Source organism: Passer domesticus, unplaced genomic scaffold, assembly GCF_036417665.1.
Source record: "Passer domesticus isolate bPasDom1 unplaced genomic scaffold, bPasDom1.hap1 HAP1_SCAFFOLD_234, whole genome shotgun sequence".
Lineage (NCBI taxonomy): Eukaryota > Metazoa > Chordata > Aves > Passeriformes > Passeridae > Passer > Passer domesticus.
Window position 1 is genome coordinate 34,760 of NW_026990013.1, and position 16,442 is coordinate 51,201.

Genomic DNA, 16,442 nt, shown 5'->3' on the forward strand with positions numbered 1-16,442 from the left:
GACCACTGCCCCTGAGTGACCACTGCCCCTGAGTGACCACTGCCCCTGAGTGACCACTCAGATACCGAGTGACCGCTGCCCCCGAGTGACCTCTCAATGCGAGTGACCTCTCAGACTCTGAGTGACCACTTGGCCGCAGATTGACCGCTCACCCGGAGTGACCGCTCAGACCCCGAGTGACCGCTGAGCTGCACTGACCACTCAGATACCGAGTGACCACTCAGTCTTTGAATGACCACTGACCCTGAGTGACCGCTGGCCCTGAGTGACCACTCAGACCCTGAGTGACCTCTCAATCCGAGTGACCTCTCAGGCTCTGAGTGACCACTCAGCCCCGAGTGACCGCTCAGATTCTGGGCCCGGCTGACCACTCGGCCACTGAGTGACCACTGGGCCTGAGTGACCACTGGCTCTGAGTGACCGTTCACCCTGAGTGACCGCTCAGACACCAAGTGACCACTCAGCCTCAAGTGACTGCTCAGACTCTGAGTGACCACTGGGCCTGAGTGACCGCTCACTCTGAGTGACCGCTGAGCTGCAGTGACCCCTCAGATACCGAGTGACCACTCAGTCTTTGAATGACCGCTCACCCTGAGTGACCGCTGGCCCTGAGTGACCAATGACCATGAGTGACCACTCAGACTCCAAGTGACCACTCTGCCCCTGAGTGACCACTCACTCTGAGTGACCTCTCAGACTCTGAGTGCCCACTTGGCCCCGAGTGACCGCTCAGATTCTGGGCCCCAGTGACCGCTTGGCTCTGAGTGACCACTGAGTGACCGCTCTCCCCAAGTGACCACTCAGCCCCGAGTGACCACTCGGATTCTGGGCCCAGGTGACCACTCGGGCTCTGAGTGACCACTGAGTGACCGCTCGGACACTGAGTGACCGCTGCCCTGTGTCCGCAGTCTGCGGGCAGCGCTACAAGAACCGCCCGGGGCTCAGCTACCACTGCCCCCACACTGGCCTGAGTGCCCTGAGTGACCACTGAGTGACCACTGAGTGACCGCTCGGACACTGAGTGACCACTGAGTGACCGCTCGGACACTGAGTGACCGCTGAGCTGCAGTGACCCCTCCGATACCGAGTAACCGCTCAGTCTTTGAGTGACCACTCACCCTGAGTGACCGCTGGCCCTGAGTGACCAATGACCATGAGTGACCACTCAGACTCCAAGTGACCACTCTGCCCCTGAGTGACCGCTCACCCTGAGTGACCTCTCAGACCCTGAGTGCCCACTTGGCCCCGAGTGACCGCTCAGATTCTGGGCCCCAGTGACCGCTTGGCTCTGAGTGACCACTGAGTGACCGCTCTCCCCAAGTGACCACTCAGCCCCGAGTGACCACTCGGATTCTGGGCCCAGGTGACCACTCGGGCTCTGAGTGACCACTGAGTGACCGCTCGGACACTGAGTGACCGCTGCCCTGTGTCCGCAGTCTGCGGGCAGCGCTACAAGAACCGCCCGGGGCTCAGCTACCACTGCCCCCACACTGGCCTGAGTGCCCTGAGTGACCACTGAGTGACCACTGAGTGACCGCTCGGACACTGAGTGACCACTGAGTGACCGCTCGGACACTGAGTGACCGCTGAGCTGCAGTGACCCCTCCGATACCGAGTAACCGCTCAGTCTTTGAGTGACCACTCACCCTGAGTGACCGCTGGCCCTGAGTGACCAATGACCATGAGTGACCACTCAGACTCCAAGTGACCACTCTGCCCCTGAGTGACCGCTCACCCTGAGTGACCTCTCAGACCCTGAGTGCCCACTTGGCCCCGAGTGACCGCTCAGATTCTGGGCCCCAGTGACCGCTTGGCTCTGAGTGACCACTGAGTGACCGCTCTCCCCCAAGTGACCACTGAGTGACCGCTCTCCCCAAGTGACCACTGAGTGACCGCTCTCCCCAAGTGACCACTCAGCCCCGAGTGACCACTCGGATTCTGGGCCTAGGTGACCACTCGGGCTCTGAGTGACCACTGAGTGACCGCTTGGACACTGAGTGACCACTGAGTGACCGCTCGGCCCTGAGTGACCGCTGAGTGACTGCTGGGGCTCTGAGTGACCACTGAGTGACCGCTCGGACACTGAGTGACCACTGAGTGACCGCTGTGTGGTCTCTGCAGTCTGCGGGCAGCGCTACAAGAACCGCCCGGGGCTCAGCTACCACTGCCCCCACACTGGCCTGAGTGCCCTGAGTGACCACTGAGTGACCACTGAGTGACCGCTCGGACACTGAGTTACCACTGAGTGACCGCTCGGACACTGAGTGACCGCTGGGGCTCTGAGTGACCACTGAGTGACCGCTCGGACACTGAGTTACCACTGAGTGACCGCTCGGACACTGAGTGACCGCTGGGGCTCTGAGTGACCACTGAGTGACCGCTCGGACACTGAGTTACCACTGAGTGACCACTCGGACACTGAGTGACCACTGAGTGACCGCTGTGTGGTCTCTGCAGTCTGCGGGCAGCGCTACAAGAACCGCCCGGGGCTCAGCTACCACTGCCCCCACACTGGCCTGAGTGCCCTGAGTGACCACTGAGTGACCACTGAGTGACCGCTGGGGTTCTCAGTGACCACTGAGTGACCGCTGGGTCTGAGTGACCGCTGAGTGACCGCTGGGCCTGAGTGACCGCTCGGCCCTGAGTGACCACTGAGTGACCGCTCGGACACTGAGTGACCACTGAGTGACCGCTCGGACACTGAGTGACCGCTCGGACACTGAGTGACCGCTGTGTGGTCTCCGCAGTCTGCGGGCAGCGCTACAAGAACCGCCCGGGGCTCAGCTACCACTGCCCCCACACTGGCCTGAGTGCCCTGAGTGACCCCTGAGTGACCACTGAGTGACCGCTGGGGCTCTGAGTGACCACTGAGTGACCGCTGGGGCTCTGAGTGACCACTGAGTGACCACTGAGTGACCGCTGTGTGGTCTCCGCAGTCTGCGGGAAGCGCTACAAGAACCGCCCGGGGCTCAGCTACCACTGCCCCCACACTGGCCTGAGTGCCCTGAGTGACCCCTGAGTGACCACTGAGTGACCGCTCGGACACTGAGTGACCACTGAGTGACCGCTCGGACACTGAGTGACCACTGCCCTGTGTCCGCAGTCTGCGGGAAGCGCTACAAGAACCGCCCGGGGCTCAGCTACCACTACACCCACACCCACCTGGCCGAGGAGGAGGGCGAGGAGCCGGGGGGGGGCGCGGGGCCCCCCCGCAGGAACCACCACAAGCGTGAGGGGGGGGCTGGGACCCCCGGGGGGGCGTGGGGAGGGGGCTGCCGTGGGGTTCGGGGGGGGTTTGGGGGGGGTTTTGGGGGGGTTTGAGGGGTTGGGAGCGTTTTGGGGACATTTGGGGGGGTTTGGGGGGGGGTCTGAGCTGGGTTTGGGGGGGTTTGGGGGGGTTTGGGAGCAGTTTGGGGGGGTTTTGGGGGGGTCTGAGCTGGGTTTGGGGGGTTTTGGGGGGGTCTGGGCTGGGTTTGGGGGGTTTTGGGGGGGTCTGGGCTGGGTTTGGTGGCCATTTGGGGGGGTTTTGGGGGGGGTTTGGGGGGGCTTTAGGTGGGTCTGGGCTGGGTTTGGGGGTGTTTTGGGGGGTTTTGAGGGGGTCTGAGCTGGGTTTGGGGGGGTTGGAAAGGTTTGGGAGCGGTTTGGGGCGGTTTTGGGGGGTTTAGGGGGGAGTTGGGGGGGTCTGTGCTGGTTTTGGGGCAGTCCGGGATGGGTTTGGGGGGGGTTTGGTGGCCATTTGGGGGGGTTTTGGGGGGGTTTGGGGGGCTTTAGGTGGGTCTGGGCTGGGTCTGGGGGTGTTTTGGGGGGTTTTGAGGGGGTCTGAGCTGGGTTTCGGGGGGGTTGGAAAGGTTTGGGAGCAGTTTGTGGGGGTTTTGGGGGGTTTAGGGGGGAGTTGGGGGGGTCTGAGCTGGGTTTGGGTGGGTCTGGGGTGGGTTGGGAGCAGTTTGGGGGGGTTTTGGGGGGGTCTGAGCTGGGTTTGGGGGGGTTTGGGGGGGTTTTATTTGGGTTTGGGGGGCTTTAGGTGGGTCTGGGCTGGGTCTGGGGGTGTTTTGGGCGGGTTTTGGGGGGGTCTGAGCTGGGTTTGGGGGAGTTGGGGGCATCTGGGCTGAGTTTGGGGGCATTTTGAGGGGCTTTAGGTGGGTTTGGGGGTGGGGTTTGGGGGGGTTTAGGGGGTCTGGGCTGGGTTTGGGGGGGCGGTTAGGGGTGTTGCAGGGGATTTGGGGGGAGTTGGGGGGGTCTGTGCTGGGTTTGGGGGGTTTGGGGGCGGTTTAGGGTGTCTGGGCTGGGTTTGGTGCGATTTGGGGGGGGGTTTGGGGGGCTTTAGGTGGGTCTGGGCTGGGTTTGGGGGGATTTGGGGGGGTCTGGGCTGGGTCTGGGGGTGTTTTGGGGGGGCTTTGGGGGGGTCTGGGTGTGGTTTGGGGGGCTTTGGGGGGTCTGTGCTGGTTTTGGGGCAGTCCGGGATGGGTTTGGGGGGGTTTGGTGGCAATTTGGGGGGGGTTTTGGGGGGGTTTGGGGGGCTTTAGGTGGGTCTGGGCTGGGTCTGGGGGTGTTTTGGGGGGTTTTGAGGGGGTCTGAGCTGGGTTTGGGGGGGTTTGGGGGAGTTGGGGGCGTCTGGGCTGAGTTTGGGGGGTTTTGGAGAGGTCCGGGATGGGTTTGGGGGGGTTTGGTGGCCATTTGGGGGCGTTTGGGGGGGGTTTGGGGGGGATTTGGGGGGGTTGAGGGGGGCTGGGCTGGGTTTGGGGGGGTTTGGAAGTGGTTTTGGGGGGTTTGGGGGGGTCTGGGCTGGGTTTGGGGGGGCTTTGGAGCAGTTTGGGACCGGTTTGGGGGGATTTGGGGGGGGCTAAGCTGTGTTTGGGGGGTTTTGGGACGGTTTGGGGGGAGTTGGGGGGGTCTGTGCTGGGTTTGGGGGGGTTTTGGGACGGTTTAGGGTGTCTGGGCTGGGTTTGGTGGCGATTTGGGGGGGGTTTGGGGGGCTTTAGGTGGGTCTGGGCTGGGGTTGGGGGTGTTTTGGGGGGGTTTTTGGGGGGTCTGATCTGGGTTTGGGGGGTTTGGGGGGGTTTTATGGGGGTTTTGGGGGGCTTTAGGTGGGTCTGGGCTGGGTCTGGGGGTGTTTTGGGGGGTTTTGAGGGGGTCTGAGCTGGGTTTGGGGGGGTCTGGGGGTGGGTTTGGGGGAGCTTTGGGGGGTCTGTGCTGGTTTTGGGGAGTTTTGGGGGGCTTTGGTCTGATCTGGGCTGGGTTTGGGGGAGTCTGGGGGGGGTTGGGAGCAGTTTGGGGGGGTTTGAGGGGGTCTGAGCTGGGTTTGGGGGGTTTGGGGGGGTTTTATGGGGGTTTTGGGGGGGGTCTGAGCTGGGTTTGGGGGGGTTTGGGGGGGTTTTATGGGGGTTTTGGGGGGGGTCTGAGCTGGGTTTGGGGGGGTTTGGGGGGGTTTTATGGGGGTTTGGGGGGCTTTAGGTGGGTCTGGGCTGGGTTTGGGGGGGGTTTTGGGGGGGTTTTGGGGTGGTCTGAGCTGGGTTTGGGGGGGTTTGGGGGAGTTGGGGGCGTCTGGGCTGAGTTTGGGGGTTTTTGGGGGGGTCCGGGATGGGTTTGGCGGGGGTTGGTGGCCATTTGGGGGCGTTTTGGGGGGCTTTAGGTGGGTTTGGGGGTGGGTTTTGGGGGGGTTTAGGGGGTCTGGGCTGGGTTTGGGGGGGCGGTTAGGGGTGTTGGAGGGGATTTGGGGGGAGTTGGGGGGGGTCTGTGCTGGGTTTGGGGGGTTTTGGGGCGGTTTAGGGTGTCTGGGCTGGGTTTGGTGGCGATTTGGGGGGGGTTTTGGGGGGCTTTAGGTGGGTGTGGGCTGGGTTTGGGGGGATTTGGAAGTGGTTTTGGGGGGTTTGGGGAGGTCTTGGCTGGGTTTGGGGGGGTTTTGGGCGGCTTTGGGGGGTCTGGGCTGGGTTTGGGGGGATTTGGGGGGGTCTTGGCTGGGTTTGGGGGGGGTTTGGGCGGCTTTAGGGGGTCTGGGCTGGGTTTGGGGGGATTTGGGGGGGTCTTGGCTGGGTTTGGGGGCAATTTGAGGGGTTTGGGGGGGTTTGGGGGCTCTGAGCTGAGTTTGGGGGGGTTTGGGGGGGTTTTATGGGGGTTTGGGGGGCTTTAGGTGGGTCTGGGCTGGGTTTGGGGGGTTTTGGGGGGGTCTTGGCTGGGTTTGGGGGGGTTTTATGGGGGTTTGGGAGCAGTTTGGGGGGGTTTTGGGGGGGTCTGAGCTGGGTTTGGGGGGTTTTGGGGGGGTTTGGGGGGCTTTAGGTGGGTCTGGGCTGGGTCTGGGGGTGTTTTGGGGGGTTTTGAGGGGGTCTGAGCTGGGTTTGGGGGGGGTTGGAAAGGTTTGGGAGCGGTTTGTGGGGGTTTTGGGGGGTTTGAGGGGGAGTTGGGGGGGTCTGGGCTGGGTTTTGGGGGGTTTTGAGGGGGTCTGAGCTGGGTTTGGGGGGTTTTGGGGGGGGTCTTGGCTGGGTTTGGGGGCAATTTGGGGGGTTTCGGGGGGTTTGGGGGGTCTGAGCTGAGTTTGGGGGGGTTTGGGGGGTTTTATGGGGGTTTGGGGGGGTTTGGGAGCAGTTTGGGGGGGTTTTGGGGGGGTCTGGGCTGGGTTTGGGGGGTTTGGGGGGGTTTTATGGGGGTTTGGGGGGCTTTAGGTGGGTCTGGGCTGGGTTTGGGGGTGTTTTGGGGGGGTTTTGGGGGGTCTGAGCTGGGTTTGGGGGGGTTTGGGGGAGTTGGGGGCGTCTGGGCTGAGTTTGGGGGTTTTTGGGGGGGTCCGGGATGGGTTTGGCGGGGGTTGGTGGCCATTTGGGGGCGTTTGGGGGGGGTTTGGGGGGATTTGGGGGGGTTGAGGGGGGCTGGGCTGGGTTTGGGGGGGTTTGGAAGTGGTTTTGGGGGGTTTGGGGGGGTCTGGGCTGGGTTTGGGGGGGCTTTGGAGCAGTTTGGGACCGGTTTGGGGGGATTTGGGGGGGGCTAAGCTGTGTTTGGGGGGTTTTGGAGCGGTTTGGGGGGAGTTGGGGGGGTCTGTGCTGGGTTTGGGGGGGTTTTGGGGCGGTTTAGGGTGTCTGGGCTGGGTTTGGTGGCGATTTGGGGGGGCTTTGGGGGGCTTTAGGTGGGTCTGGGCTGGGTTTGGGGGTGTTTTGGGGGGTTTTGAGGGGGTCTGAGATGGGTTTGGGGGGGTCTGGGGGTGGGTTTGGGGGAGCTTTGGGGGGCCTGTGCTGGTTTTTGGGGAGTTTTGGGGGCTTTGGTCTGATCTGGGCTGGGTTTGGGGGGGTCTGGGGGGGGTTGGGAGCAGTTTGGGGGGGTTTTGGGGGGGTTTTGGGGAGGTCTGGGCTGGGTTTGGGGGGGTCTGGGGGGGGTTGGGAGCAGTTTGGCGGGGTTTGAGGGGGTCTGAGCTGGGTTTGGGGGGTTTGGGGGGGTTTTATGGGCGTTTTGGGGGGGTCTGAGCTGGGTTTGGGGGGTTTGGGGGGGTTTTTATGGGCGTTTTGGGGGGCTTTAGGTGGGTCTGGGCTGGGTCTGGGGGTGTTTTGGGGGGGTTTTGGGGGGGGTCTGAGCTGGGTTTGGGGGGGTTTGGGGGAGTTGGGGGCGTCTGGGCTGAGTTTGGGGGTTTTTGGGGGGGTCCGGGATGGGTTTGGCGGGGGTTGGTGGCCATTTGGGGGCGTTTTGGGGGGGTTTAGGTGGGTTTGGGGGTGGGTTTTGGGCGTTTTGGGGGGGTTTAGGGGGTCTGGGCTGGGTTTGGGGGGGTTTGGGAGCGGTTTGGGGGGGTTTGGGGACGTCTGGGTTGGGTTTGGGGGGGCGGTTAGGGGTGTTGGAGGGGATTTGGGGCGAGTTGGGGGGGTCTGTTCTGGGTTTGGGGGAGTTTTGGGGCGGTTTAGGGTGTCTGGGCTGGGTTTGGTGGCGATTTGGGGGGGGGGTTTGGGGGGCTTTAGGTGGGTCTGGGCTGGGTTTGGGGGGATTTGGAAGTGGTTTTGGGGGGGTCTGGGCTGGGTTTGGGGGGGTTTGGGGGGGTTTTATGGGGGTTTGGGGGGCTTTAGGTGGGTCTGGGCTGGGTCTGGGGGTGTTTTGGGGGGTTTTGAGGGGGTCTGAGCTGGGTTTGGGGGGGGTTGGAAAGGTTTGGGAGCGGTTTGGGGTGGTTTTGGGGGGTTTGGGGGGGTTTTGAGGGGGTCTGAGCTGGGTTTGGGGGGGTCTGGGGGTGGGTTTGGGGGAGCTTTGGGGGGTCTGTGCTGGTTTTGGGGAGTTTTGGGGGGCTTTGGTCTGATCTGGGCTGGGTTTGGGGGCGTCTGGGAGCGGTTTGGGGGGGTCTGGGCTGGGTTTGGGGGGGTCTGGGGGGGTTGGGAGCAGTTTGGGGGGGTTTGGGGGGGTTTTGGGGGGGTCTGATCTGGGTTTGGGGGAGTTGGGGGCGTCTGGGCTGAGTTTGGGGGGTTTTGGGGGGGTCCGGGATGGGTTTGGGGGGGTTTGGTGGCGATTTGGGGGGGTTTTGGGGGGGTTTGGGGGGGATTTGGGGGGGTTGTGGGGGGCTGGTCTGGGTTTTGGGAGATTTTGGGGGGTCTGTGCTGGTTTTGGGGAGATCTGGGCTGGTTTTGGGGTGTTTGGGGGGGTTTTGGGGGGGTCTGGGCAGGGTTGGGGGATTTTGGGGGGGGTTTGGGGTGGTTTTGGTCCCTTTTTGGGGGTCTCTGTGCTGGTTTTGGGGGACTTTGGTGCCATTTTGGGGGTCTCTGAGCTGATTTTTGGGGGTTTGGGGTGGTTTTGGTCCCTTTTTGGGGGTCTCTGTGCTGGTTTTGGGGTGGTTTTTTGGGGGTCCGTGCTGGTTTTGGGGGACTTTGGTGCCATTTTGGGGGTCTCTGAGCTGGTTTTGGGGGATTTCGGGGGTTTTTGGTCCCTTTTTGGGGGTCTCTGAGTTGATTTTGGGGGATTTAGGGGGCTTTGGTCCCCTTTAAAGAAGTTTTGGGGGGTCCTTGTCTCATTTTGGGGGCGTTTTAGAGGATTTGGACCCATTTTTGGGGTTCCTGGGGGTCCCTGACCCATTTTGGGGGGTCCTGAGGGGTCCCCTGCCCCATTTTGGGGGGTCCTGGGGGGTCTTGTCCCATTTTTGGGGGATTTTGGGGGGTTTTGGGGGGTCTTCACCCCCTTTTTTGTGCCTTTGCCCCCCCAGAGTTTTACAAAGAGTTAAACTGGACCCCCGAAAACCAGCGCAGGAACACAGGTACCCCAAAAACCCCAAATTCACCCCAAAAAACACAAATTCACCCCAAAAAACACAAATGCACCCCAAAATACCCCAAATTCACCCCAAAACACCCCAAATTCACCCCAAAACCCCACAAATTCACCCCAAAAAACCCCAAATTCACCCCAAAAAAACCAAAAATTTACCCCAAAATAGCCCAAATTCACCCCAAAACACCCCAAAACACCCCAAGATCACCCCAAAAACCCCAAATTCACCCCAAAATACCCCAAACTCACCCCAAAAAAAACCCAAATTCACCCCAAAAAAAACCCCAAATTCACCCCAAAAACCCAAATTCACCCCAAAAACCCCAAATTCACCCCAAAATACCCCAAACTCACCCCAAAAAAACCAAATTCCCATCACCCCAAAAACCACAAATTCACCCCAAAAAACCCCAAATCACACTAAAAACCCCAAATTGACCCCAAAAACCCCAAATTCACCCAAAAAAAATAAATGCACCCCAAAATTCCCCAAATTCACCCCAAAATTCCCCAAATTCACCCCAAAAAACCCAAATTCACCCCAAAATTCCCCAAATTCACCCCAAAAAACACAAATTCACCCCCAAAAACCCCAAATTCACACTAAAAACCCCAAATTCACACTAAAAACCCCAAATTCACCCCAAAAAACACAAATTCACCCCAAATCACCCCAAAAACCCCAAATTCACCCCAAAAACCCACAAATTTACCCCAAAAATACCTCAAATTCACCCCAAAAACCCCAAATTCACACTAAAAACCCCAAATTCACCCCCAAAAACCCCAAATTCACCCCAAAATACCCCAAATTCACCCCAAATTTCCCCAAATTCACCCCAAAAAACGCAAATGCACCCCAAAATCCCCCAAATTCACCCCAAAATCTCCTAAAATCCCCTAAATTCACCCCAAATTCACCCAAAGCACCCTAAAATACCCCAAATTCTCCCCAAAATTCCCTAAAGCACCCCAAAATTCCACAAAATACTCAAAAGCACCCCAAATTCCCACAACTTCACCCCAAAATCCCCCAAATTCCCACAAATTCACCCCAAAATCTCCCAAAAATCCCTAAAATTCACCTCCAAATCCCCCAAATTCACCCCAAAATCTCCCAAATTCACCCAAAATCTCCCAAAAATCCCTAAAATTCACCCCCAAATCCCCCAAATTCACCCCAAACTCACCCCAAATACCCCAAAATCTCCCAAAATGACCCAATTTCGCCCCAAATCCTCCAAATTCACCCCAAAATCTCCCAAAAATCCCTAAAATCTCCCAAAAATCCCTAAAATTCACCTCCAAATCCTCCAAATTCACCCCAAAATCTCCCAAGTTCACCCCCAAATCCCCCAAAATCTCCCAAATTCAACCCAAAATCTTCCAAATTCACCCCAAAATCTCCCAAAAATCCTAAAATTCACCCCCCAAATCCCCCAAATTCACCCCAAACTCACCCCAAATACCCCAAAATATCCCAAAATGACCCAATTTCGCCCCAAATCCTCCAAATTCACCCCAAAATCTCCCAAATTCACCCCAAAATCTCCCAAAATCCCTAAAATTCACCCCCAAATCCTCCAAATTCACCCCAAAATCTCCCAAATTCACCCCAAAATCTCCCAAAAATCCTCCAAATTCACCCCAAAATTTCCCAAATTCACCCCAAAATCTCCTGAAAATCCCTAAAATCTCCCAAAAATCCCTAAAATTCACCCCCAAATCCTCCAAACTCACCCCAAATACCCCAAAATCTCCCAAAATGACCCAATTTCGCCCCCAAATCCCCAAAACTCATGACAAATCCTCCCCCAAAATCCAACAAAATTCCCCAAAATTCACCTTAAATCCCCCAAAATCCCCCAAAATTCACCCCAAAATCACCTGGAAGCAGCCCCGGGTGGATTTTTGGGGTGGATTTCGGGATTTTTTGGGTTTTTTTTTGGGGTCCCCCCACCACATTTTGGGGGTCTCTGGGGGGGTTTCTTTGGGGGAGCTCAGCAGATTTTGGGGTTTTTTGGGGTGGTTTTGGGGGGGCTTTTTTTGTTGTTGTTTTTTTGGGTTTTTTTGGGTTTTTTTAGGGTTTTTTTGTGGTTTTTTTTGTTTTTTTTTTGTGGGTTTTTTTTTTAATTTTTTGAGGTTTTTTGTGGAGATTTTTGGGGATTTTGGGAGGATTTTTTTTGGGGTCCCCCACCACATTTTGGGGGTCTCTGGGGGGGTTTCTTTGGGGGAACCTCAGGAGATTTTTGGGGTTTTTTTGGTGGTTTTGGGGGGGCTTTTTTTGGTTAATTTTTTTTTTTTAATTTTTATTGTTTTTTTTGGGGGTTTTGGGTTTTTTTAGGGGATTTTTTGGGGCGTCCCACCTCACACTTTGGGGGGTTCTGGGGTGGTTCTTTTGGGGGTGCTCAGGAGATTTTTGGGGGTTTTTTTGGGGTGGTTTGGTCTGATTTTTATTTTTGGGGTTTTTTTGGGTTTTTTTTGGTCATTTTTTTGTTTTCGAGTTTTTTTGGTGGGATTTTTTGTAGGATTTTTTTTGGGGTCCGCCCCACATTTTGGAGGTGCCTTGGGGGGGTTTCTTTGGGAGAACCTCAGGAGATTTTGGTTTTCTGGGGGGGCTTTTTTTTTGTCTTTTTGGGGGTTTTTTTTGGTGGTTTTGTTTTGGTTTGGTTTTGGGGATTTTGGGGGTTTTGAGTGGGATTTTTGGGGTTTTTTTTTGGGGGGGATCCCACCCCACATTTCGGGCTCTCTGGGGGGGTTTCTTTGGGGGTGCTCAGGAGATTTTTGGGGGTTTTTGGGTTTTTTGTTTTGTTTTTTTTGGTGTTTTTTTGTTTTGGGGTTTTTTTTGGGATTTTTGGGGTGGATTTTGGGATTTTTTGGGGTTTTTTTTTGGGGTCCTCCCCCACATTTCGGGGGTTTCTGGGGGGGTTTCTTTGGGGGTGCTCAGGAGATTTTTGGGGGGTTTTTTTGGGGTGGTTTTGGGGGGGGATTTTTTGGGGGGTTTTTTTGTGTTTTTTGTGTTGTGGGTTTTTTTGTTTTTGTTTTTGTTTTTTTTTTTTAGTTTTTTAATGGAATTTTTGGGGGATTTTTTGTGGGATTTTTTTGGGGTCCCCCCCACATTTTGGGGGTGCCTTGGGGGGGTTTCTTTCAGGGTGCTCAGGAGATTTTTGGGGTTTTTGGGGTGGTTTGGTTTTTTTTTTTTTTTGCTTTTTTGGTGTTTTTTTGGTTTGGTTTTGTTTTTGGGATTTTTGGGGGCTTTGAGTGGGATTTCTTGGGGTTTTTTTGGGGGGTCCCACCCCACATTTCGGGGGTCTCTGGGAGGGTTTCTTTGGGGAAACTCGGGAGATTTTTGGGGTGGTTTTGGGGGGGCTTTTTTTTGTCTTTTTGGGGGTTTTTGGTGTTTTTTGTTTTGGTTTTGTTTTTGGGATTTTTGGGGGTTTTGAGTGGGATTTTTTTGGGATTTTTTTGGGGGTCCTCCCCACATTTCGGGGCTCTCTGGGGGGGTTTTTTGGGGGAACCTCAGGAGATTTTGTGGTGGTTTTGGGGGGGCTTTTTTTGGTCATTTTTTTCGCTTTTCGAGTTTTTTTAACGGATTTTTTTGGGGGGGATTTTTTTTGGGGTGTCCCCCCCCCCCCACATTTCGGGGGTCCCCTCTGATGTCCCCTCCCCCCCCTGCCCAGCCCGCCCCGCCCCCCCCGGGCCCCCCCCCGAGGGTCCCTGCGACTTCTGCAGCGGAGGGAGCCGAGCCCGGGGCAGCGAGGAGCAGCTGATCGCGTGCGCGGATTGCGGCCGGGCAGGTGGGGACATCCCTGGGGACATCCCTGGGGACATTGGGGACATCATTGGGGATTGGGGACATCCCTGGGGACACTGGGGACACTGGGGACATTGGGGACATTGGGGTTATCACTGGTGATTGGGGCCATGGGGCAGCGAGGAGCAGCTGATCGCGTGCGCGGATTGCGGAAGGGCAGGTGGGGACACCGAGGGGACATCATTGGGGACACTGGGGACATCAATGGGGACATCAATGGGGACACTGGGGACACTGGGGACATCCTTAGGGATTGGGGTTATCATTGGGGATTGGGGACATTGGGGACACTGGGGACATTGGGGCAGCGAGGAGCAGCTGATCGCGTGCGCCGACTGCGGCCGGGCAGGTGGGGACATCCCTGGGGACATTGGGGACATCAATGGGGACACTGGGGACATTGGGGACATTGGGGACATTGGGGACATCAATGGGGACATCAGTGGGGATTGGGGACATGGGGGACACTGGGGCCATGTGGCAGCGAGGAGCAGCTGATCGCGTGCGCCGACTGCGGCCGGGCAGGTGGGGACACCGAGGGGACATTGGGGACATCAATGGGGACACTGGGGACATTGGGACACTGGGGACATTGGGGACATCAATGGGGACATTGGGGACATTGGGGACACTGGGGACATTGGGGACATCAATGGGGACATTGGGGACATTGGGGACACTGGGGACATTGGGGACATTGGGGGGATTGGGGGGATTGGGGACATTGGGGACACTGGGGACACTGGGGACATTGGGGGGACACTGGGGACATTGGGGACATTGGGGACATCAATGGGGACATTGGGGACACTGGGGACATTGGGGACATCAATGGGGACATTGGGGACATTGGGGGGACACTGGGGCCATGGGGCAGCGAGGAGAGCAGGTGGGACACTGGGGACGGCTCTTGCTGGCCATGGGGGATTTTGGGGGATTTGGGGATATTTTGGGGCTGTTTTAGGGATATTTTGGGCTGTAGATCTCTGGGATTTTTGTGGTGGGTTTTGGGGGATTTTTGGGGTTCATTTTGGGGTAATTTTGGGTTAATTTTGGTGTGTTTTGGGCCCAGGGCCCCACCATGCCTGCAGTTCCCGCTGGCCATGGCGGATTTTGGGGAGAATTTGGGATATTTTGAGCTGTAGATCTCTGGGATTTTTGTGGTGGGTTTTGGGGTATTTTTGGGTTAATTTTGGTGGTTTTTGGGCCCAGGCTCCCGCCGTGCCTGCAGTTCTCGCTGGCCTTGTGGGATTTTGGGGCGAATTTGGGGGATTTTTGGGGATTTTGAGGGATTTTGGGGGATTTTCAGGGGGATTTTGGGGTACTTCGAGGTGTGGATTTCTGAGGGTTTTGGGATGGGTTTTGGGGTACTTTTGGGGGTGATTTTGGGTTAATTTTGGTGTGTTTTGGGTACATGGCCCCGTCATGCCTGCAGCTCTCGCTGGCCATGGCGGATTTTGGGGGATTTTGGGGGATTTTGGGGCTGTTTTGGGATATTTTGGGCTGTAGGTCTCTGGGATTTTTGTGGTGGGTTTTGGGGGATTTTTGGGTTGATTTTGGGTTAATTTTGGGTTAATTTTGGGTTAATTTTGGGATGTTTGGGCCCAGGGCCCCATCGTGCCTGCAGTTCTCGCTGGCCATGGGGGATTTTGGGGCGAATTTGGGATATTTTGGGTCTGGTTTTTAGGGTGTTTTGGGGTGGGTTTGGGGTGGGTTTTGGGGTTAATTTTGGGGTGATTTTGTTGTGTTTTGGGCCCAGGGCACCCGTCGTGCCTGCAGTTCTCGCTGGCCATGGCGGCGGCGGCGCGCTCGTACCGCTGGCAGTGCATCGAGTGCAAATCCTGCAGCCTCTGCGGCACCGCCGAGAACGACGTGAGGCACCCCAGAACCCCCGAATCCGCCCCAAAATCCACCCCAAATCTGCCCCAAAATCCACCCCAAATCCACCCCCAAATCCACCCAAAATCCACCCCAAAATCCACCCCAAATCCACCCCAAATCCACCCCAAATCCACCCCAAAACCCTTCCCAAAATCCACCCCAGATCCACACCAAAATCCACCCCAAATCCGCCCAAAATCCACCCCAAAATCCACCCCAAAACCCTCCCCAAAATCCACCCCCAAATCCACCCCAAATCCACCCCAAAATCCAGCCCAAATCGACCCCAAATCCACCCAAAATCCACCCCAAAATCCAGCCCAAATCGACCCCAAATCCACCCCAGATCCACCCCAAATCCACCCCAAAACCCTCCCCAAAATCCACCCCAAATCCACCCCAAAACCCTCCCCAAAATCCACCCCAAAATCCACCCCAAATCCACCCAAAATCCACCCCAGATCCACCCCAAATCCACCCCAAATCCACCCCAAATCCACCCCAAAATCCACCCCAAATCCACCCAAAAATCCACCCCAAAATCCGCCCCAGATCCACCCCAAAATCCACTCCAAAATCCTCCCCAAAATCCACCAAAAATCCACCCAAAATTCATCCAAATGCAAAACAAAACCCAACCCAAAATCCAGACAAAATCCACCTAAAATCCTCCCAAAATTGCCCCCAAAATGCCCCCCAAATTCCCCCCAAAATTCACCCAAAAATCTCCCCCAAGGTGCCCCCAAAATCCACCCAAATCCCCCCAAAATTTTCCCAAATCCATCCCAAAAATCTCTCCCAAATCAACCCCAAAATCCACCCCAATACAGACCCAAATTCTCCCAAAATCCAACCCTAAAATCCACCCAAAATCCACTGAAAATCTGCCCCAAGGGGCCCCCAAAATCCACCCAAATTCCCTCAAAATCCCCCATTCCCACCCCAAAATCCCCCCAAAATTCTTCCAAGTACAGACCAAAATCCAACCCCAAAATTCCCCCCAAATCTCCCCAAAAATCCACACAAAAATGACCCAAAATCTCCCCAAATCTACTCAAAAATCCACACAAATATGCCCCAAAATCCCCCCAAATTTCCCCAAAAATCCACACAAATATGCCCCAAAATCTCCCCAAAAATCCACCAAAATTCCCCCCAAAATTGCCACCAAAATTCCCCCAAAATACCGTCAAAACCACCCTAAATCCCCCCAAAATCCCCCTCAAGGACCCCCAAAATCCCCCCCAAATTCCCCCAAAACCCTCCCCAAAATCCCCCAAAATTCCCCCAAAATCCCCCTCCAAACCCCTCCAGGACCCCAAAAATTCTTTTTTTTCCCCCAAAATCCAGAGCTTTTTTTCCTTAAAATCTGGGTTTTCCCCCAAATCCCTTTTTTTTTTTTTTTCCCAAAACCATTTTTCCACATTTTCCCCCCAAAATCCGTGTTTTTCCCTCCCAAAATCTGCGTTTTTTTCCCCCCCAAAATCCAGGTTTTTCCCCCAAAAATCCATTTTTTCCCTCTCCAAAATCC

General features: G+C 56.5%; 1 protein-coding gene across 1 annotated transcript in view; it reads left to right on the plus strand.

Moving 5' to 3' along the window:
* Window positions 1–14,929, plus strand: part of LOC135292214 (zinc finger protein neuro-d4-like) — a gene marked incomplete at its 3' end in the record, with an annotated part of 33,262 nt that extends 18,333 nt beyond the window's left edge. The window contains exons 7-10 of the mRNA XM_064406436.1: window positions 3,104–3,229; window positions 9,152–9,202; window positions 12,897–13,013; window positions 14,790–14,929. Of these exons, the coding sequence (XP_064262506.1) occupies window positions 3,104–3,229; window positions 9,152–9,202; window positions 12,897–13,013; window positions 14,790–14,929 (434 nt within the window). The remainder of the gene's footprint in view (window positions 1–3,103; window positions 3,230–9,151; window positions 9,203–12,896; window positions 13,014–14,789) is intronic.
* Window positions 14,930–16,442: the final 1,513 nt, after the last annotated feature.